Source organism: Molothrus aeneus, chromosome 2, assembly GCF_037042795.1.
Source record: "Molothrus aeneus isolate 106 chromosome 2, BPBGC_Maene_1.0, whole genome shotgun sequence".
Classification (NCBI taxonomy): domain Eukaryota; kingdom Metazoa; phylum Chordata; class Aves; order Passeriformes; family Icteridae; genus Molothrus; species Molothrus aeneus.
In genome coordinates, this window is record NC_089647.1 from 105,701,103 (window position 1) to 105,724,539 (window position 23,437).

At 37.6% G+C, this 23,437-nt stretch overlaps 1 protein-coding gene across 3 annotated transcripts in view; it reads left to right on the forward strand.

Moving 5' to 3' along the window:
- IL1RAPL1 (interleukin 1 receptor accessory protein like 1) overlaps positions 1 to 23,437 on the forward strand; it is a 679,795-nt gene that overhangs the window by 646,484 nt on the left and 9,874 nt on the right. For all 3 annotated transcript variants that reach the window (XM_066545452.1, XM_066545453.1, XM_066545454.1), the window contains 3 exons: positions 6,401 to 6,533; positions 8,561 to 8,706; positions 20,174 to 20,317. In XM_066545452.1, coding sequence (XP_066401549.1) covers positions 6,401 to 6,533; positions 8,561 to 8,706; positions 20,174 to 20,317 — 423 coding nt within the window. The remainder of the gene's footprint in view (positions 1 to 6,400; positions 6,534 to 8,560; positions 8,707 to 20,173; positions 20,318 to 23,437) is intronic.

The window sequence follows — 23,437 nt, forward strand, 5'->3', positions numbered from 1 at the left end:
CAAGTCGCATATGTCACTTCATTTTCTGCGGTCTGCTCTGGTGTTTGCTGTCTTCATTGACTCTCTCTGACAGTCCAGCTGCTAAAGAGCCCATCCAAAGCAGAAAGGATTTGGGTTTCTTTTCCTTCACAAGCTATGAAGAAAGCCACTACAAAATTTTTGTATGCAGACGTTAATCTTAGATCTCACTGTATATGTTTGAGTTCTGCACCCTATAAAGTGTTGAACACTCCAGTATCTCTGGGCTGATCAGCAGGAACATACAGACAGGAACATACAGACCCTTCCTTCAGGGGTCCTGCTGCTGAGTTGGAATTCAGCAGATGGAAGCCCTGGAAGGCAAAGGGCTTTTCATGTGGTAATGGGTAACTTTGAACAGGTGAATGACTTCAGCTCTGTGGTGAACCAGGACTATCTGCTTGGTGAAAAAAAACAACACAGGAAAATCTAATGAACAGGAATTAGGTTTTTGGTTTCTCTTTCCAATTAAAAAAAAAAAAAAAAAAACAAAAAAAAACACCAAACAAACAGATATGGAAAGAAGGGATTTGCTTAGAAGTTCAAAAATGAAAATCTCTGGTCTTTATGAGCACCTTCTCCTGATTTCTCCTGATTTTTTTTTATTGTGTAGGATTGTAGTGTGTACTCTAAGTTTACACCATTGTGACCTGAAGGACATATTCAAAATGTGATTTATATTCCAATGCAATCAAAATTCCACTCTGCAGCACAGCAAAATATGGACAGGCCTATTAATGAAGAAATATAGCTGTGTAATCACATTCAGCACTTTGTATGATGCTTACATGAAAACACTTAGTGAATGATTATGTCGAACCCTCTCAAAATTCCATATACTGAATTAAAAATACAAACAGCATTTGCACATTGTATCTTCACAACTGTATGGAAGCAAGACCTGATGACCTGCCAAAAACATGCAAAAACTACTACTCAGTGCTGAGATTAGAATATTGCAATTCCCAGGTTACAGTTATGTTTCAGAAAATAATATTTGGTTTTGCTTGGTTTGTTTTGGTTGGTTGGATGTTTAATTTTTCCTAACTCACTGTGGGAAACATGCAGCAGGACATTTACATTATATTAAGGGAGTATAAGTTATCAAGATGCAAGAATGTGTATGGAAACTGGAGGGCAGATAGCAATAGGTGGTGCTTTGTGCATGCAGGGAAGGAACCCAAAAGAATCTCTGCAGTTCACCCTCTTCTAAGAGGATCCTTACAGATCAAGGGTAGATGATCATTTGATCAAGTCACACAGCTGTAAACTATGTGGTACCTCATTTTTCTTTTTTTTTTTTCCTTAATCACATTTGCATGAAGGCTTTCAAATACTGTTGAATTGTTTTAGGACACAAGACTTCTCTGAAAATGAGAGCAGCTTCTACTTATCTGCCCACTGGCCTTGTCAGATGACATTGGCAAAACAAGGGGGTCATTGACTTGTTTCTGTCACTGCTGATCTGTCACACCTAGGAAGTTACCAGCTTTCACAGCCCTCCACTTGGAAGACTGATAATTTGGCAGTATTTTTTTCCTCAAATGTGAATGGAAATAATAGTATTTAATTCCAGTGTGCAAGATTTTGATTGCATCTGTCTTGACCTTTTACAATTTCATTTTGAGAAGTTAACATTACAAATAAATGGCATACTTGTAAGTGTGTGGGTATTGCCTAGGTATTTCCTGCACATAAGTTGTAAAATTGGTTTACATTGTACACTAAAAGAAAGTCCCACATTTCAGTGCACTTAACATTTTCAGTCTTTTGGCCCTCAATATTACTAGATGTTGAACATGGCTCTCAAACACTTCTATAATATGTTTTTGAGAGATCTTCTAAAAAGAGGTTGCAGAGCATTTTTTATTATTACAGTTGCTGCCAACCAAAAATGGTTGCCCTTCACTGAAGAATCTGTCAAATCAAAGGAGAGGAAGGTGCTGTCCTGCTGTATGGTAACTTGTGTGAGTGGAATCTCAGCTGACCACACAAGATGGCATTTCAGCAATCACAAAACATTCACTATTTTCTAATTACAGCTAGCACGTTCTTAGCAGGCTGATGTCTTTAATGAGAAGTTATTCACTAGGAATTTCCTTTTTTTTTAAATAATGTTTGGAAGTTAGACAGTGCCCTCTGCTGGGCACAGGCTCCCCCAGCATAACTTAGCAAAGAGCCCCCAATGTTGGTAATTTGTGAAAATGAACACAAAATCTGTATTGTTCTGCTCGAGATATTCGCTGATTTCAAGGAAGAATACCTTGTTGTGGTCCCTTCCTGCATTCTGCTCTACTTGGAAGCGTACTGTGCAACAAAAACAGGTCTGAGTTCGGATGGCAAAGAGCTTTTTACTAATTAAATTTGAACCCAGTTGGATTGAGCTGAGTGTGACTTTATCACAGGGAGCAGCACCAGCATGTAGGGCTATACATTCCAATTTTTACAAAAATAAACTCAATACTCTAAGAGCATATTCATCAGAAAAAAAAAAAAGGTGATGGAGAAAAGCACAGTTGAATTTACTTCTTATGTGTCCTCTTGCATGTCTTTGGTGCATTATTTCACAGTTTAAAAATTTATAATTATAATGAGAAGTCAAAAGTGTTATTTTTCTCTTTATGTTTTCTTTAAATTGTTTTGCTTTTCTGTTTGTTGTTTTGAGGGGATGCCAATAAAAATAGCAACACTGTAGGTTTCACTTAATAATTCTATTCTGATGCCTTTGGATTTTTCCAGGGTCCATTAAAAAAATATGAAGGAAAAAAAAATAAAAAAACACAACAAACAAACCCAAAACAAAACAAAGCAGTTTACCCAGGATGTAACTTGAATTTACATCTTATAGCAAAGGGGACAGAAATAGATTAATTTCCCTAGTAATTTAATTGAAAACATTCAATAAATTTAAAACACAAAATTAAAATCCTTCAAAAACAGGCTGTAAAACTGTAGTAATCCAGCATTTACAGAAAAATTTAAACTAGTGTCATAGAAAGCATTATATATCCTTTCATGAAACTTGTATGACTTTCAGATCTGTCCTCTAGTTTTTCTCAGTACAGAAAAGACATGGAGAGAAAGAGTTGCCTAAGGTTAACTGTGAGGGATTTCTATTAATTGCTTGACAGGTTGTTTATACCTTAGCTTAAAGATGAAGCAAAGCAGCTCTGCTACTTGTTATATGTTTCCTACAAATTTTCATGTTTTCTACAAATCTGCAGACTTTTAAAAGCAGATTGTCCATGCAGAACAGCTGCTTGGTGCCACAATTGAGATTGTGCCTGCTCACTTCAAAGCTGAACATCTAGAGAAAAACACAGCCCCTCCTACAACACTCAATCACTCACTCTCATGATGGCAGCTCTGGAGTAGAAAGCAAGATGTGCTCCCCAAATACTGAGTCCATTCATAGCATGGCCCTGCAGTCAGGTTTTATTTACATGTGCCTGCAGCTGGAAGCCTCTTTGCTTCTCCAAGGGAGCCCCATGCCCTCTGCACAGAGCTGTGAGTTCTGGATAACAGAGCCCCTTATTAATGGTCACAGTTGGTCATTAGCTGGTCACTGAATCTTCCTTGATGGCCAGCTAATGAACATCCCACTGGCTTATTGTGAAGATTGGTCAAGATAGACAGAGCAGTTAATTTATAGCTGAAGCCCCAGCATGCTAATGGCCTTCCCTGGGTACCTGCAATCAACACAGTACTACTAAGTGGCATTACATTCTTCCTAATTTATTTCTCACTTGCAACTTTTTCACGTTGAATGGAGACTTCAGATTCTACACTTGAAGATATGTTTGCATGTTTTATTTAGGGAGAAAACTTCTTTAAGAATTTAATAAAGAAAACAACCTTAATCTTAAAAACTCTCTGGTTTTGTTAAGTTTTGCTCTTACCAGAAGATGTTTATTTTTTGAAAAACAAATCTATGCCCATAACATTCATCTATAAAAGGCTCAGAAGCCCAGCCAGAGCAAAAATCATGTCTCAGGGGTACCTGTTAGCTGCAGGAGCCTGGAGAGATTTACCGGTCCAGCACCCGTGGTGTCTAATCTCTGTGAATCATGGGTAAATTGGCCAGAAGTTACAGTCTCTCTAACTGTGATCTTGCCAGCTCTTAAAAGCTGTAAAGTTTCAACCAAGCCTTGGCTTGGTAGGAAAGCCCTGGAAAAAGCCCAAGAAGTGGCAGTGATGCATTAGGTAGCACTCTGAGTCTGGTGGATAATGCCATAGGGGTTGTCCAATTATCACAGAAGCCTGCTTTGGCTTTACATGTGCAGGTACCTTCTCCCATCTCAAGAGTGAACAGATCCCACTGTGGCCAAGACTTTCATAATCCTTTAAGGTTTTATATTTTCATTTTCACACGTTCAAGCATCATAATTATGATGCAAAACCAAAAAAAAAGCAAACCCCAAAACCAAAACCAAACAATCCCACCACCCCCCACCCTCTACTTGGAATATATCTGCAATACAACTGCTGTAAGAAACCAGGTTTGCATGGCAAGGAACCAAGAAATTGATCATGTTCCACTACAGGTTTTCATGCACTTGAACCACAATATGCCCCCGTGCTCATCTCATTCCCTTCAAATGGCTTCAAGATTGCAAAAATCTTTCTCCCAGGGGTTCCAAATTGCACTTCTTGAGCGATGAAGAGATTGAGAAATTGAGTTTCCAGGGAGGTGTCCTGACCATGGCTCCCTGGGGTTTGAAAACAGGAGCTATACTTGTTTTTAGAAAGAGAGGCTTTGCCTTCTCTCTGAAGAAACTCAACTTATATGTGGCAGCTTTGCTCTAGACTAAGTGAGATTATTAAAATTTCTCATTATTAAGAGATTCCATTTCATACTTTTTGATTATGAAGGAGACCCTTCTCTCCATCCTAGTTTCAAGTACTGGAATACTCCTGTCTCCTTAGCAGCCATTGCTTGCAAAAGGTATGGTAGCAACCAAACCTTCCTGAAATGACTAAAATAAAATGAGATCCTAAAGTTCCAAAACAGATTGTGAAAGTAGCAGAAATGGTATTTGCCTTGGTGTTGCACATTTGGAACAAAAACATTTGATTCTGTACCTTTTGTGCCATGGATGTGAGAGTTCAAGCCAGTCTTTTGTAAGACATTTATTTAATAATTACTTGTCTTCTTGTTACACAGAATTCTGCATTTGTTTTCATGCTAAAAAGTAAATATGAAATTCAAATATTAATGTTGTACGTTTGAGAAAGACCAAGTCCTGACAGAACCTGGAATTTTTGAGGAAATTAGAAGAACAGTGTATTTTTGAGGAAATTAATTGAACCCAGATGGGCTTATGGCATCTTGGTACAGATGTAGTAGTGGTAAAAACTCTTTTCTCTTATTTTTTGTCCAGGAGCTGTGGTCTGTTAGCTTTAAAGTCCAAAAATTAAAAACTGAAAGTGTGAATAAAATGTTAATTTGGTCTTAGAAATAATATAAACTCCATGGAAATACTCTCTTCATGAGGGGAAAAAACATCTTAAATCCCCACTCTTCCTTAAGTTACTGTGCAATTATCCCCTAAAGGAATGCATGTGGCAGTTTAGAAGAGTTGGTGCATGTTGGGACAAATATCTTTAGAGCAGCCAATGGGAGATCTTCAGCTGTGTCTGTCCTCTTGCTTTATCCAGTCTTGCCAACACACAAAAATTGTGTAAGTGGCCATTTCAATCCCTGCATGTGCCCAAGGTAAAGCCCAAAGCCAAGTGGTACAAATACAATGTAAGGCTCCATATGAAAATAAAGCGAAGGCATATTAGTTTTTAAAATCCTCATTATAATGATTAAATAAGTAGTGCTGTGCATATATATGAAATTTCTGCTCCTTGCTGCATGCTCTGCTAATGGTTCTTCCCATTCTAATGGATTGTAATGTTCAGAATTAGTCCACAGGAGCTTTTTTCAAACTTTCCTGCTAAAGTATAGCAATGAGCACACATCCTTCTGCCAGAAATCCCTTGGGAGTGGAACTGTACAGGAATATACCAGCCTCTTTGCAGGAAGCATTGCAAGGCTGAACTAACACAGATGTAATTGCATGTCTATTTTACCTAACTTTTATCTTTTTCAGAGAAAAAAAAAATTAAGTTAGCTCCTTTTGAAAAGACATGATCTCTGATGTCCTTACCAAACAGAAAATGTTTTGAAAAAAATTAATTCTGTTTTTACATATAATTTCATTTCATTTTTATTGCATTTATTTTCAGAAAATGTATTGTGTCAAGACAAGCAGATACTCTTGGAAACTTTCAACAACAGCTGGAAATTGAGGAGCCCTCTGAATATTTTGGTTTTTAAAAAGCAACTGATTTTAAATTTTGAAATAAACATATTTTCTTACGTTTTTTGCAACAGGTGGTTCTGCTAATCTAACCTGCAGAGCTTTCTTTGGATACAGTGGAGATGTCAGTCCTTTAATCTACTGGATGAAAGGGGAGAAGTTTATTGAAGATTTGGATGATAATCGAGTCTGGGAAAGTGACATTAGGTAAAAGAAAAAGGTTTTTTCTTTTTTTCTCTATATTTTTTTGATAGTTAATGTTACACTTTTTATCACAGACTAACCAACAAGCATATTGGGTCTGATCTTTTTTTTTTCCAACATCATCCATATGCTATTTGACTCCACCAGTAGAGAACAGAAAAATGCCCTCCTCACCCAAATCTGATGTTAGAGACTTGCAAAAGCAGAATAGCTACCCAAAAAGAGCTGTAATGTTGACCAGCTGGAATTTACCTTTTTCAAAATGTGTGCTGGAATTTACCTTTTTCAAAAGGTGGCAATCTACAAAAACAATCACGAGGACACTTAGTAAGATGAAATAAAGAAAAATTAATATCTTCAGAAAATCAGCTTAAAAAGTATTTTCAAACACTAAACCTTAAATAAATGGTGAAGTTTGACTTCCCTTTTGGAATGTTTTGATTTCTTCATGAAAAAAACTGAGTTTCCTGGGATGTTATCTGGCTTGTGAGAGCCAAGCATCCTGTTATGTGGGCTGCTTATATCTGCTGAAATACTTGTTTGGGAGAGGATCTGGCAATCCATGGCATATACTTCTACTGCTCCTAAAAGTGCTGCCTCATTTAGAAATTAAGGACAAATGTGGATCCGTATTGAGAATTACATGCTTGACATAGCTTACTAAATCCTACCCAATGTGAAATATCTGCTTGGATTTGAAGAGATTCCTTATTCATTTAAACTCTGTATGTGTGAATATCACTGTTTCTATGTATCACAGAAATTAAAACTCAGAAATTCAGGCAAATCTTAGTGTGCATGTCTTGGTTTAACCTCAGCCATCAAGGAAGTTCCTCACAGCCACTGACTCACTCCCCTGTTATCCCCCTCAGGTGGGGAGAAGTACCAGAATAGAACTTGTGGGTTGAGATAAAAACAGTTTAATAACTGAGACAAAATAAGAGATTATAACAGTAGCAATAACACTCATTATAATAGTAAACATATATTACTAATAATAATTGTAATGAAAATGAGACATAGAGGAATAGAACCCAAGAAAAAGAAATTATGCACAATACAATCACAATTAGCAAAATCAAGTAGACCTCAGTGACCTTCAAGGTCATGATCCCCATACATAGGCAAGAAGGAAGTGTGTTTCGCCCCAGTGTACTTCAAGTTTATTCTACAAAAGTCAAGATCAATAAACTAAATGGCATGTGACAATAAATTCAGCTATATTTTGTGTTTAAAACTTTCCCAAGTCCTTCAGCCAGTGACTTAACTAGCTGATGACTGACAAAAAAAAAGTGACAATAAACCTGTTACAACTTTCTTGTTTTGTGGAGGGAGGAGCAGAAAAGCTCATTTCCATTTCATTTGTCAGGCCTGCAATAATTTGTCATTTGCTTACCCGAGTTCCTGAAACCACTGATGGTCTTGTTAAGAGGGAAAGAAAGTAATGGGAAGACAGGTGGAGTCTTACACAGGAAGCCTTTTATTTATAATCTCTATGAGCTAGTGACACCTGGTGTACTTCCTACTGTTCTTCCTACTGTTTGATAAAACATTATAAAATTTTACAATGCATTCCAGAAATTATCTCTCCTACCATGGTAGGAACACATTGCTCCTGAGTGGCATGTTGAAGAGCCTCAGAAAAAGGACAAATACTGTGTTTGGCCCAGACTCCTGGTGTGAGTCTAAAACCCCAGAATAACTGTTTTCAGTTTTCTCTCTTCTACTGTTCTAAGACTTCATGGATCAGAGTCTCCATCAAAGTGTGCAATGATATATTATCCATGTGCATATCATTCTTCTTTAAGGAGACAATGAACTGCAGCTCTCATTAACATTTACAAAGCCAAAACTCCTTATTAGAAGTGAGGAAGAAAAGGGCATGATATAATTAAATTAAGATTGCATCAAACCATAGCCAGATTTGAAGCCAGAGAGTTGTGAGTTGTAAGTAGCATTGTTATGTCATGATTATCTAAAGCTTCACTGTGGTACAAGCAGAACAGCAGCAATGGTTGTTTTTTCCTCAGGGTTCTCAAGGAACATCTTGGGGAACAGGAGGTTTCCATCTCATTGATTCTTGACTCGGTTGAAGAGGCAGACCTAGGAAATTATTCCTGCTACGTCGAGAATGGGAACGGACGCCGCCATGCCAGTATTCTGCTACACAAAAGGGGTAAATATGCAGCTTTTCTCCATGAAAGGGTAAAGTGTAGGGATGGTCAGTTTGTAGAGATTCCCTCTGATGCAAGCATGAATTTTAGCTCCCTAAGAATTAATAGTCAATGGTTATTTTTCCCAAGGAATTAGTACAACTTGCAAAATAGAAGAGAAAGGATGTTGTTAATTATGGCTGTCATTGGAAAAAAATACAGTAACCCCTTTTAACTAGATCTCTATAAAAGATGTATTTAATAATTCAGTCACTTTAAAATTTATGAAGGCTCAATAGAGAAAGAATAGTAGGAAACCACAGGTGATACAACTGTAATATTTTTCTGTAAGAAAAATATTACAAATTTTAGGAAAACCAAAAATAAAAACCTTTTACATCCCTCAGAAATGCCACCTAAACCCCAAGCCAGGAGGGTTCCTGCATAGCCTGACATGGACATTTTCCTTCCAACACTTCTGTTTTACATCAACATTTCTGAAGTGAGACAACATGACAGAAGCTTCTAAGAACCTCCCTGTTTCTCCTCACCACTCACATCCCATGATCCCAGCCTGCCTAATGGGATCTCCCACCAAGATAATTACAGGGAGATAGAAAATCTGCAAATCAAAGCTCCCAGACCCATTTTGTCCACTTTACCTCCCAGAGGGGGCTCCACATCCCTGGAATTGACACTCCCTACTCTCATGTAGCTTCCTGTTGACTTCAGAAAGCAAAGAATAAGCAGGAGCAGTGTCTGCATTTTGCTGACATTCCTGTGATTTTTTTTAGATTGTTTGTAAAAGTGAGCAAACCAGGATCTTACTGTGGTGCTGAAGTACTTGTGGCATCTCAATTTATAGCAAAGATATCTTCCCTAAATTTAGTTTTGTAGCATGCAAAGTCTGTCTAAGCTTAGAAAGAAACCATAAATCAAGAGAGTGTGACCAATTTATTTAAATGTATTGTTGGGTACCTCCAATTACTTGAATAGAAATTCATTTGTAGCCATTTTTCTAAACTCTTGTCATTGCTTCTTAAAAAGATGCAGATGTGAATTACCAGATGTTCTGCTTAGCCTGACATTTGCTGAATTTTCTGAGATGAGAAATTAACTTATTAAGTAGTTGAACCTCAATAATATACCAGCTAGTAGTCATATACTCTGGTTCAGAGGCATTTGAACTCAGAGCAAGAGCTTAACCCAAAAAGCACTGAAATCCAACAGCTTGCTCTAAACAATCAAATTACTTGATGGAATACTGAAAATAAAATATTTTAAAGCTCAAATTACCTTAAAACCAATACTTATTTACTGACACCTATTAAGTCACATGCTGATGCTTAGTCCTTATTTTCTCTTCCATACAAGCAGTAGCTCCAAGACTGAAAACATGTAAGTCTTCTCTGTTCTGTGACAGCCAGATCTCTAATTTAACTTTGTGCATGCATGAATTTTGCAAGGATCTACTTTCCTTCCTCCCTTTCTTAGAGAACTCAGTAAGTCAGACATACTAAAGTATGTGGCCTCATGAAAACATGCTTAAGAGGAAGTAATCTCAATATTTAATTGCCCTTATAAATAGTAAAAGGACAAAAATAGCAGAAAAACTCCCAAAAATATTTTTTTCCTCTTTAAGTAAGGCTGAATCTGAAATAGATCTGGAAGCCAAGTCTGCTGTGCCCTCAAAAGACAAAAGGTACCAGATACAAGCCTTCTACACATTTTGTGAGTTGACAAGTGTTTCAGTGAAAAGATAAATTAAGCATGGCAGATAAAAATTTGAGCTAGTCTCTCAGGTCTCCCAGGAAGAGGAGTTTTGCACTGCTTGCTTAGTCTCCTGTATATCACCATGACAACCTTTCAGTTTAGGTTTCCTTGTTTGGATCCATATTTAGCCTCTGCTAGGAATGAGTTAGCTGTTTATTAATTTCTGATTATTTGGCTGACTTAGACCAATAGGGACCTAACAATTAGGTAAATTTGCTTCCTGAACACCAAGATATTTGCAGATGTAGTAGGTTTGGCTGGTTTTCTAGCTAGTGATCCTTTTTTTCCAGCAGTATAAGAGTACAAAAATGATGAATCTGGAATGTTCACTGCATACCTGAAAAAGAAATTATAATCCTTCTTCAACTTCCTGTGTGGAACACTATCACCAGGATCAGAAGGGATAGCAAAGCAGAAAACTCTGCTGCTGAACAAAGAGAGTTCCTGGGAGAAGAGGTATTTAGGGCTAAATGCTGCAGTGGGTATTCAGGTACAAAGTTTAAGCCTTTCTACCACCCTTGCAACTGCTGCTTCACCCTGGTCAGTCGAATCTCTGTACACTTAAAAGTCCAGGTGGAGATTTTAGACATACCTACACTTACACAGGCCCTGAAAGCATAAGAAGCCAACAGTCTAAATCACCAGAAAAAGCCTGGATGCATCTTCCTTCATATCCCCCCTGGTCAGCCCAGCAGGGACACACTCTCACCTGACAGAAACCCTGAGCAGGCTCCATCAGAGGCTGGTCCTGGCCCAAAGCAGAGCCTGGCACATTCACCAGGGACAAGGGGCTGCTGCTTTTCCCCTGACGTGGCGCTGGAATGGGAAGCCAGAGCCTCTCCTTTCCTGACATGAGCTCATTTCAGGAGGGGAGCAGAGCACAGTGCCCCTGGACTCCACCACCACTTGTGCAGGAAAAGTGAAGCCAATTTCAGCATCCAGCACTGGGAAAAGCTGGGGCCCTTGTGCCTTCCTCTGGTGCAAACACAGCGCTCTGTATCTCAGGGAGCCCAGCTCTCATTTTCTCATCACCTTCTTTTATTTTTTGACATCAATGGAGAAACCCTATGATCTATTTTTTCTGCTGCCAGCTAACCATTTTTAGAGTCCTAAATTTCCTCAGATGCTGTGCATAGAGAGCATTTAACTCAAAGCTAAAGGCAGTAGAGCATTTTAACCATGACAATGACAATGTTGTTTCCTTTTCCTCATTCATTACAACAAAATTTGTAAAAAAATAGGAAAAATCAATCAGAACCCAAAAGATTTAACTTTCATCCCTTTCCTCCACCTTCTGACCAAATCCCTGTCACCCTTACAATAATCAAGTTATTTTCCCTTCTGTGTGAGGAAAAAAAAACCTACTTGTTATAATCTAAGGTTGATTTTGTTACTTACTGGTGGTAGGTGGCATTGATCATCCAGACCAATTACAGTTTAATCTTCAGCTAGGTAGAGGAACCTTCTAGAAATCAATTTTGAGAGTGGTACTGAAAGCAGCTAAGCAGAAATTTATTAATGACAAACCAGATTGCAGATGATATAACAGGTGGATCACAGATTACAATTCCATTGTTTCATAAGTTTTTTAATTAAAGAAGACAAACTTACAGTCTATCAATGTAGTAGATAAAAATTCAATGAATAAGGAAAAAGAATGCTTTTCTGCAATATTATGTATTGACAAGTATGACTTTCATGCAGGATCAAATACTTCATAATCTTATCACAGACTGTGTTGTAAATACAGGTTATTATCTAATTATGTGATTTTTTTTTTTAAAGTCCTCTCTGTATGTCTTCAAGTAGAACTCTACAGCAAAAATAATCTCAAATTCCATCTTGGCATTATTCTTTAAGTAGTATGGATATTATTTTAAAAGCTTAATAATATTACTGATATTTTTCCTGGGACAGACACCAGAACTAAGGTAACATTCTTTCATGCATTTTTTCAAAGTATCTAATTCCCTTTCTTCCCATTGTCATCAACATAGTATTATCATCTAATTTCCTACCCTTAGCCTCTTTTATGGTTTCCCTTTGTTTTTCTCTGTCATAGGTGTTCTCAGTGGGCATATATGAATCTTGTTGATTGTAAGTTAATGAGGGGTAATTAAAACAAGTTTGGGGTTTTTTTCCTGTCAAGAAAAGTAAATATTTTCACTGAAATATATTGTTTAGAGAAAGAGTATGTTTAAATTGCCCATGAAAATATGTGCTTGAAAAATATGCAAGGTAATATTTCCTAGAGGGAATGCATCTTGAGGAATACTACCTTTTTTTAAACTCATCATTTCTTAATACATAAGCATTTTATTAATATTTCCTGTACAATGTAATAGAAAATTCTGAATAGAAATTAATTCAAAATTATCGTTATATGGTTATTAATGATAACAGAATGGCTGACAAGCACCTTAAATTGCATTCATTCACATAATAGAGTAAATCTGGTTTATTACTTACAGACTTGAATGTTTTATATGCATTTTCAGTCAGTTAGACACAATTTCACACAGTGGTAGTGATGAGTGATAATTAAGACTTAAAAGAGAAAAGAAACTAGTTCTTTTCTAACCTCTGCAAAGAAACCCCAGGTGTTATATCTCCTTTCACCAAAAAGCTTCACAATGCTTCTGAAATTTCTGAAAGGAAACTCATCATATGAAATATGAGAACAGTGAGCTGTATTTCAGCTTCTGCTGGCTGGACCTGAGTACTTGTTCACTCCAGTGAATCTCTGAGTCTCAGTGGAAGCTAAACTGTGGAAGAATTCCAACCCACTTGGTCAGTTCTGACCTTACATGAGTCTATCTTCCACTGTATAAAGTATTCAGTTTTTATTCTGCACTGCAGGAAAGGCTTTTCCAAGACCCTCATCAGGTTTTAGAACTGGAATTGAAATTGGATTGGATGGAAATTGATTTTTCATTCACCTATGGCCATTGAAGAAGCCTTCACGTTGTCACTGTGCTGAGCAGTGCAAATGTTCATTCTCCCAAGAGGTTCATGACACAGGGCCAAAGGTCAAATATCAGCTCCCTTCTTGTCCCAAACCTAACCAAACATGACTTTCCTTTCACACTCAACCTCATCTAAAATCAGTCAAGGAATAGAATGCTAAAGACCTCTGCCTGAAAGAAACTCTTCATAACACCACTCTTTTATTCAGTCAGGTTTTTCTCATCCTTTAGAAAATTGGACTAAGATAACTCCAGTGAAACAGTTTGTAAGATTACTCAGCATATGCCTACGTGTAACTTTCATCTCACAATTCTTCATGCTGACAATGTGTCAAACAAGTTAGTTTGTTTCACAGATTACTTTTTAAAACAGCTTTTGTACCACTTTTATCATAGTACTTCCTTTTATGTAATGTCTAAGTGCAAGTCTAACCTTGATTGGCAAAGATGAAAATATTTTCAAATAAAATGTCACAAATTTTTCCCATAATCCATGCATAGCTAAATTATTCTTTAATCCTATCCTCAGAAAAAAAAAATGCAAACAGTATGGTTTATGATCTTACATCCTTGGAACTCAGTACTCAATTTTTTCCCCACATTTTTAGCACTCCTCAGTGCCTCTTACATTAATTTCTTTCAGGAATTCTAAGTGGAATAATAGTGTGGGCTTGTCTGATTTCTGTAGTACAATTTACAAATACAAGTGTCTTGGTTTAGGGTAAATTTGGGAGAAAATTTTCAAAGGGGTTCTTTTAGAAAGCAAATTTAATCAGCCCCTCCTCCAACTGATTCAGAAAAAGATTTCTTTGGAGAGAAGCGGAAAAAAATGTTTATTTAACAGGCAAAATATTCACTAGAACAAAAAAATGAACAGTATTAAGCAATAAAACTTCTTGTCACCCAGAAGAGATGACAAACTCAGAAAGTCCCTTTGTGGGCTGTAGCTTGGCTCTCTCAGTCTCTTCTCAGTCCCTCCGGCGCTGGAAATGCCGTGGCCCAGGCCAGGCCCTGGTGGTCAAAGGTGTGAGCTCCTGGTGCTCTTCTGGGTTTTTAGTCTAGAGAAGGTTTGAACAATTCTAAGAAAAAGAAAAACCACAGTCAAGGCGAGTTCTCTGCCTTAGCTAGCTAAAAATTAACTAAAAGCAAAGGAGAGCTTTGTCCCGCCGTTTGTTCATGCGGCAGACAACACAGCCCAGGAGAAGGATGCAGTTTCTGATAATAAACTCTGCACTTCTCTCCCTTCTTTTGCTCATGGAACTAGTCTTAAAGGTGCAAAACTTATTTTTAGGCTAAACAGATGAATGGGGATGCGATCATCATAAAGGACAAGAAGCTCTCCTAATGAGGAAAATTTCAGGTCATACACATGTCATTAATTTGGGGAAGATAACCAAAGATTACTGCAGTCCCACACCATGACACTTTTTCCCTTCAATCTATATCATAAACTTCCTTTAAAATGCATTGTTATATATTTAAATGTAGTAAGCTTCAGTAACATTGCAGCATTCATATTTTCCCAACCTTATCCTCTTTTGAGCTGACATAATGTTGGAGATAGTCAGTGTAATTACTCCGCTACTGGGAACAGGCATCCTGCACTTCTCAGCAGAAGTAAAAATGCCATTAGTAAGAATATATTTCTATTATAATAATTTACTATCTCTCTTCTAATAACACTGGAAATCCAGCAGCACCAAGGCTCAGATATGTTTTCTGCCATACTAATGAATAGATTAACAAGATCACTGTGTTGCATTTGCACACATACATGCTTATGTATATATAATCCCAAACATGACTAGTTCTTTTTCATAGGGGAATCAGGAATATATATTATTTATTGTTATAAAAATATAGAAAGGAAACCAGGTCCCAATAGTTCTAATGAATAAAATGAAATTACTGCACTGAAAACCATACTGAAAACCATAACTAAATTCAGCCAGCTTCAGTCAGTTCTGCAGATATCCACAGGCGTGGGTGGCCCATGCTGGCAGAAAGCATATACTTTGTGCTAAGAAATTATATCATAATCAAGCTAATGAGTAGCCCAAATCTGCTTCTACTGCAATCAGAAGTACTATTGTCCTACAGAATCAATCAGTAATTATTCATAACTGTATCCATATAGGATATCCATATAGGATATTCCCACATACCCATCTAGGTACCTTTAGCACAACCAGATTTTTTTTTTTGCATTTTGAAACATACATGTATTGGATATGTGTATGCTGTTTAAAGCTGTGGTTCCAAATACTTTGGGAAGATTATTTTTTTTACAGCTATGCCATAACAAATAATTTACTAAGCAGAAAAAAAAAAGAAAACAAAACAAAGCAACAGAAAAAAAAAAGAGGAAAAAAATACTTGCTTCTTAATTTTAAAACTGTGAGTATGGGTTTCTTTGTTGCTAGCTTAAACTCTGCCTACTGTTTACGGCTGATCTCTGAAATGAGACTCAGACAAGTGTTCCTGTGTTAGGCAGTTTTCTTCTTCCTTTAGAAGAAAGAACCCTGTTTGTAACCAAACCTGCATGTTATAACACTGCAGTCCCTGCTCCCCTTCCAAATTATATTTATTATCTTTACGGTTCCTTTAATAATTGAAGTCTGTGAAAATATACCTAAACAAACTGAGATCTGCCTCTAACCAAACATCTCTTTGTGAGTTAAATTATCCAAGACAAGTCGAGAATGGAAATCAGTTTAGGCCACAAATTTGCAAAGATTTATTTATGTGCTAACCTGAAGCTCTGTGAATAGTCCTGTTGACTTCAGAGGGATTACTTATAGTCCATGAAGTTGAGCAATCTGTGTAAGTGATTGCAAAATTGAAACCTTAGATAGACTGTAATTGGATTTTGAAAAGGCTCAGAAACTGAATACACAGCTATAAATCACATGTGCTCAAAGTGTTATAAATCACAAAAAAAAAGAATGTTTGAAATATAATTATTTTTCTTAGCAGTTCAGCTATATGAGGCCTAATTAGTGAATAAAATTAATTTTAAATTTTTACAGATCATTAAATGTAAAGCCCCTGAAGCATGTCATATAAGTCAAAAGATATGAATCTTTGACAGAACACTTTTATTTACTTTCTTCTTACAACTTCAGTCATGATAAGTGAATTACCTGTATGACACAGTGAAAGGAAGTTTATCAAATATTAGATCCAGGTGAAGATCAAATACATAACCTACAAATGTGTCCAATAATTAAGAAGGAAAAGGTATAAAATAAGTGCATTTATTACAAGCCATATATGCTTGATATTTGGGGAGGACACATGCTTTGTTTTAATTCGCTGTCTCTTTCACTGAATTGCTTGGCCAAAGCCTCCTGATAAGGAAAAAAAATTGCAGCCATTGGTCAAAATGCTTGTAACAAATCTTGTTTTAAATTGAAGCTATTTATTCAGGAACCAATCTACTACTACTGCAGCAATCAATGTGTTTTCCTTAGAGTAGAACTACTCCTGAGCTACTGGAAGACTATTGTTAATTGCCTGTAACTAAATGATTGCTGTGCTTCTGGATGAAACTCTCTGGCACTTGCTCGTTTGTTGTGTTTAACAGAATGCCTGTCGCCCTAAGGGTTAGCCGAATAATTTTCCTTCACTATTTTCTACATTCAGTCTCAGCTCCTTAAGGAGAGACAGGTCTGTAATTTGAGCACCGCAACGCTGGGGCTAACTACATTTTAAAAGGTTTGCACTTCTCATATCTTGCTTCTGATGTGGAATTGTGAAGAAATGGAATCTTTTTAGCATGTAGCCTCTACAGAAAACTTGAATTTCAGCAGGAAAAACAGATCACACTTCAAAAGGAGTGTAATGCCTGCTGCAGCAACTGTGCTCAAATCACGCTGTAAAAGGCAGAATAAAGCAGCAGAAAAAAATGCTATTGTGAAGGTAGCCATGAGCTGCAACCTTGCTGCTACTCTTTACCTTGTCTCTAACAGTCTCTACATCATTGTTGAAACTGCTGACAGACACATCACCAACACCCTTGGCACCCACAGAGCATTTTTCAGGAGTAAGCTCTGCTAGGGAGGAGCCAGAGCACCTTCCCCAATTCGCATTGGGAAAACCAAGGCACAGAAACGTGAAATGGCTTCAGTCAACTGAGGGGCCAACAGCAGCGACAAGACTGTGCCTTCTGCTTCTTCCACCTTCAGTTCAGCTCAACACAGAGTAATACTGTTCCTAAAACCCCTGAGGCATCTCAGAGCTAGTCAGTGGCCTTTTAGGGCATAGTCAGCATCCTGCAGAAAGACAAACTCAAGGCTTGAAAACAATCAACCTGGTGTGACACTGTGCCCAGGCCAATCCCCCTGCCCTCCATGGTGCTGTCCCATTTCCAGCACTTCCCATTTCCAGCTCTTCCCACATCCAGCACTTTGGGTTGAGCTCAGGCACCTCATGGGCTGGGTGTAAGGATGCAGCAATCTGCTGGGCTGATCACTGCCCCTGTCTGCCTCTGAACCCTGACAAACTGCACCCAAAACACAGAGTGAACATGTGCTGATAGATGCTGTCCAGCACAGAGGAAAGTACAAGCTGGCTCTGTTAGATCAATAGACCATGAAACTTCCTCTGCAAACAAATCTGTTTAAGAAAGAACCACTTTATCTGTGTACCATCACGATGGCTCAGCAGCAACACATGAAAAGGTAATTGCTTATATGTTTCAGGCTGACTACAGAATTTTGTTGTTTGCTTTGATGGCCTAATTAAAGACACTTTCATGTGCTTTCAGATAGATTTTACTGAAGCAAACATAAAGGCATAATCTTACTTTATGGGGAAACATATAACTAAGGGGGACTCTGATGGCAAAAGTGATGCAGTGCATTAGTCTGATTTCATGCACAATGACAGAAAACAGATGAATACCTGCAGTTATTTCTTTCCATTTAATATAAAAATCATTAGTTGAGAAAAAACTTCTGTTTTCCAGTTGTAAAGTTTTTCTTTGCCTTTAGTGAGTCATAACAGCAGGCACATAAATAGAGTACTTTGTGCCTAGCAACCTGAAATATTAAAGCCTTTCTTCTAGTTACCATTGAACAGCTGCATCACCTGTATTACAAAATGATAAACAGGTATAGTAAGCCAGTGCAGAGTAATTTCCATTTCCATTTATATTCTAAAATACTGCATTATTTGTCTATGCAAACCATATTTTATCGAATGTTTTTAATAACATTTCCCTCTCTGGACCAGAAAAGTATTGGGAGTTTGAAATAACCATGCCAGTCTTAAAAATATCTAACACAAAAGAGTTTCCAGCACAGTTTTGGAACGAATGACATGGAATATAAATGCCTTTTTATTTTATTTTATTATACTTTTAGTGTCTTCTAGAGAGCAATGAAATCTTCTTACAGTTGCCTCATAATAATATAAAAAAAGGTGTGTGATTCTCAGTAGAGGCTGTCAAATAAATGCAGTTTTCAATTTTTCCTCTAACCTTTTATTTCTCTAATTGAATTGTATTGTGCTGGATTATCAAATCTGCACAACCACACACAAAAAAGGTTACTCCAGGTCCACACTACATCACTCAGAGAGAAGCTGCCCCCTGTGAAAATAACACTTGTTCCAGCACAGATCTTTTATGAAACAAACTCTGTACCTCAGATGTCCAAGATCTGGTGTTTCATCATTCCTCAAAACTGAGTGATTTGGAAAAGCATGGAAGATCTTCAGACTTGCCATCTAGTGATTTCAAATTACAGAATTGTTAACAACTCTCCTCCTACCCTCCTTTTTTGTCACTGCCAGTTTTCAGTCAATGAGAAAATGAAAAGTAACAAAGCTCTGTGAGCTTCCTTCAAACTGGGGGAGGCAAAAGTCCATGGTGGCATGTTTCCTTTGGCCTGAAAAGTGGCTCCACTGCTGGTGCTGGACACTTGTGGTGGCCACAACTGACCACTCCCTGTCCTCAGGAACAGAGCTCCATGGTGATGATCCCAATCCATCCTGTGAGCAGATGCAGCAGAGACAACAGGGGGTCTGAATGGGAATGTCACAACAGGAAAACCAGGACTGTTTGCTGTGTCTACACATCAGCTAAGCCCACTGGGGGAAAAGTGAGAATAAAATGCAGACCTCTGGGAAACTGTTAAAAATATTAACATAAATATAACTGAGATGTGAGGTTGTAGGGGTCCTCTTCACATCTCTCAAGTGTTTTGTGGGGTCTTTATTTTTATTTTTATTTTTATTTTGGAAAAAATAATGAAATTCTTAATCTTGTCCAGTTTGCCCACATTCTCTTTGTGTATGGAATAAGGAAGGGCTGATTTTGCATTATCGTCCTCAAGAGGGGAACATTCACCTTTGCTTTCACTCTAAGTCAAATATCAACCTTTATCTAGGTAAAGTAAACTGTGATCTATCTACAGAAAGAAAAAAGGAAGAGAGTTACAAAATATATCACATATATGCACATACTGATAGACAAGCACCCACACACACACACACACACACATCCCCAGCAGAATTTTTTTTTTTAAATGAGCAATTCATATGGTGTTTCAGAGGGAAAAAACAGTTTATTGAAGAATAAAAAGCCCATCAATTAGGTATTCATTCAAGGGCTTTAAAATGAAATAAATACGTAAAATAACCCATCATTCATTATTTTATTTTAATGTTCAACAGAAATGCAAGGTCTGCTGCTTATCTTTCTGTGGTTTGGAATGTGGTTGTTACTGCATTTTGTAATTCTTTGCAGAGCTGATGTACACAGTTGAGCTTGCTGGTGGGCTTGGTGCTATTCTGCTGCTGCTTGTTTGTTTAGTGACTATCTACAAGTGTTACAAGATAGAGATTATGCTCTTCTACAGAAATCATTTTGGAGCTGAAGAACTAGATGGAGGTAAGGCAGATTCTTAGCACATTTCCTACTTTCTACAAATATCTGTCTTTTATTTCTCTCCACCAAGGCCCAAATTTCATTTCAGTTCAAGATGTGTTAACAACTGCAGTTTCAGGTGCTGATTTGAATATACATTTCTCATACAGCACATAAGCACAGTCACTGCTGAGCTGGTGTATGTGCTGCTCTCTGGAGCTCCAGAAGACATCCATGTCTTTTAGATTTTTATTCCCAACACTGAATGTAAATTGCCAACATCTGTGCATTAAAGATTTTCACTTCCTGTCAGTACTGAAAGCCAGCTTTACTTCTCTGTGAGCAAGGGGGTGTTTTCCCTAATTGTGTTGAACAAATAGGTAGAGGTTGAAGTATATCTCAATTTACTGCTTGTTTAAACTGATCAGTTTCAATAAACTGTACTGAGTGTTTGGGAATATACCCAGCAGTTCATTTGCTTGAGTTCATTTACTTAGTCACTGAGCAGGCTGCAAATGGTCATTAAAGTTGTTCTGTGATTCAAGGACATCCAGCCTAAACAAAAGTAATCCACATTATATGCACCAGCTCTGTCAAACATATGCGTGACTCTTCATCTTTACCTTTTTAAGGACTGAAGGAAAAGGTAATCTTTGCCTCTAGCCTTACTAATCAAAATTGTTGTTGAACAGCAAACTGGGTTGAGCTGCAGGCTCTGATTAGTTAGATTTGGTTTCTTGGGTCAGATTTCCTGATGTTTTGGGCTACCATTATGTCTTTGGTGACAGGACCTTTTTTCCCACAGAAATACTAATAGAAGGTTTTTTTACAGGTCAAGATAATAGCCTGTAGGCAGAAGCCACTGTGATATATTAAAATAAATATGTACTGATAAACAAGTGATAGCTAAATCTGTCACTGATAAGGAAAAGAGCAGTTGCAGAATTACAGGTCCTTATATAAGACTTCCATAACAAAATCACTAGGGAATGACCCATTTCTGCCTCCCATCTAAAAATGCACAAGGATTCAAAATAGAAAATGCTCAGAACAACAAGCCAAAGAACATCAGAACATTTTGAACCTTCTACGGGATTTACAAAAAGATGCATTAATGTAGCAGCTCAGTGAGGAAAAAAGTCAGGTTATTCTATTTATTTTACTGGGGAGGAAACTGAGGCCCAGAGGGACCATGAGTCATGGAGGATTTTGACAGACACCTTTTTTTACAGAAGCTGAGATCCTCTCCTATCCACAAAGCAGCTGCCAGTTTAAATGTGCACGCTTACTTCCATAAATTATGTGAATTTATTAATAGTCATATTAGAATATGCAGAAATAGACACTTAAAAACTGTTTAGATAGATGTAATTTATTTTTTTTCTCTCTTAGTATCAGTAATTCTTGCTTTTGTAGTTGTCATTTATCATTTTCTCAAGTAATTCCAATTCCTTTGAGGAATTACTCTGCCAGGTGCTATACTCTTGCCTCTCTCTCTTGTCCCATCCCAAACATTGGTCACTTGGGGACAGCAATTCTTGAATCATGGATATTAAACATCAAAAAAGTTACCTTTAAAAGATACTATAATTCAAAAGAAGGAAAACCAATATCCATTCAGTTTATCCTTCTGAGCAAAGGTCATTGTTAAAGAAGGTCAAGCATGGATTTTCCTTAGAAGATGAGGGTAAACACTGATAGCTTGGGTGCTTAACCACAGCAATATAAAAAGAAATATACTATTTATAAATTCCTAATGAAAACCTGTAGCTTCTACCATGTTCAATATGCTGGCAACATGGATAAAACCCATTGCGCTAATGAAGTGACTACAGCTGCACATTTCTCTCTGTCTCTTTCACTTAAACTCTTGCAAAAAAAGGAAGATGGAGAGAAAATGTTCCAAAGAAGCCCAAGACATGGCTTGTGCAGAAATAAATTGCAGACATAGACTGAGATCCCTTCCTTGGGCTTAGTTTGTTACTGACAGACACAAAATGCTGAACTCTAAAATCCTATTCTAACCACACCTCCTGCAGTGCAGCAGCAGAGCGCCCACGTTCTATTCATAATTTACACCATGTTCTGTCATACTCCAGGACAGCATGGAGATAAGCAAACATCAAAATATCACAGTCTTTTTTTTTGTATGCACTGTATTGTACCCAGAGAGGATTTGAAATGCTTTAAAGGTGAGGTCCAATTAAAATTTTCAGTAGAAAATCTCTTTTAAAATTCAATGCTTCATTTCTTCCCTGATCAGAGAACAAGCCCTTAAGGATGTCAAATCTCATCACAATTTCTTTTTCCTTTCCAAGCCTTAGACACATCAGTTTTTCTGAAGCTAACTAAAATACGCATTTTTGTGGGAGGCATGGGTAAATTGTGAGAAGTATTAGAAAACAAAGTATTTAACCCTCACAGCTAATGCAACTCAATTTATTACTTTCTGTATGGATACTGCAGATTAAAGAAGTGGTCGCAGCTGTCAATTGCTCATTTCTCTAACTTACACTGTTGCGTTTCCCAGTGTTTTTTCTCAGCCTAAGGACAAGACTCTCCTTCTGTTTTTCACTCTCCTGCAGACACTCCTGCTCAGTCCTGAGAATGGGAATTGAAGCCCCCTTTTATATTTTTATGGTTGATTCCCTGACTTTCCTACTAATTTGGAATACAGTAACATTGCTGCTTCTCCTCTCACTCCATGCTTGTGCTTTCCAACTGCATAGGAGCTGGCTCCTCACCAGGGGATGGGGTGATGGACACCACAATGTGTCCTTCAGTGCAGAGGAGCACAGGGTGCCCCTGTCCAGTCAGGGACCTCACTGTGGATGTCTGACAGCTCCCCCAGTCACTGGAGCACAGGGGCAAGAGAAACACTCTGACCCTTGGCAAAGCAGTAGCTTTTTTTACCTGCAGGTGTTTGCCATGACCTTGCATCTCTGAGCCATAACTCACCACTACTGGTTTGGTGGCCAGAAACTCCCAAATCTGTTTAGGAGGAAAAATCCAGTTTAAGATCTTTCTACATACACAGTAAAGATGATAGCTTGAAGTGCCCTGCAAACAAAGAAGTGCCCTGACTGTTCTGAAAACAACAACATTTTCAGAAATAGATACTTCACTGGGAACGTCTAAGGGCTA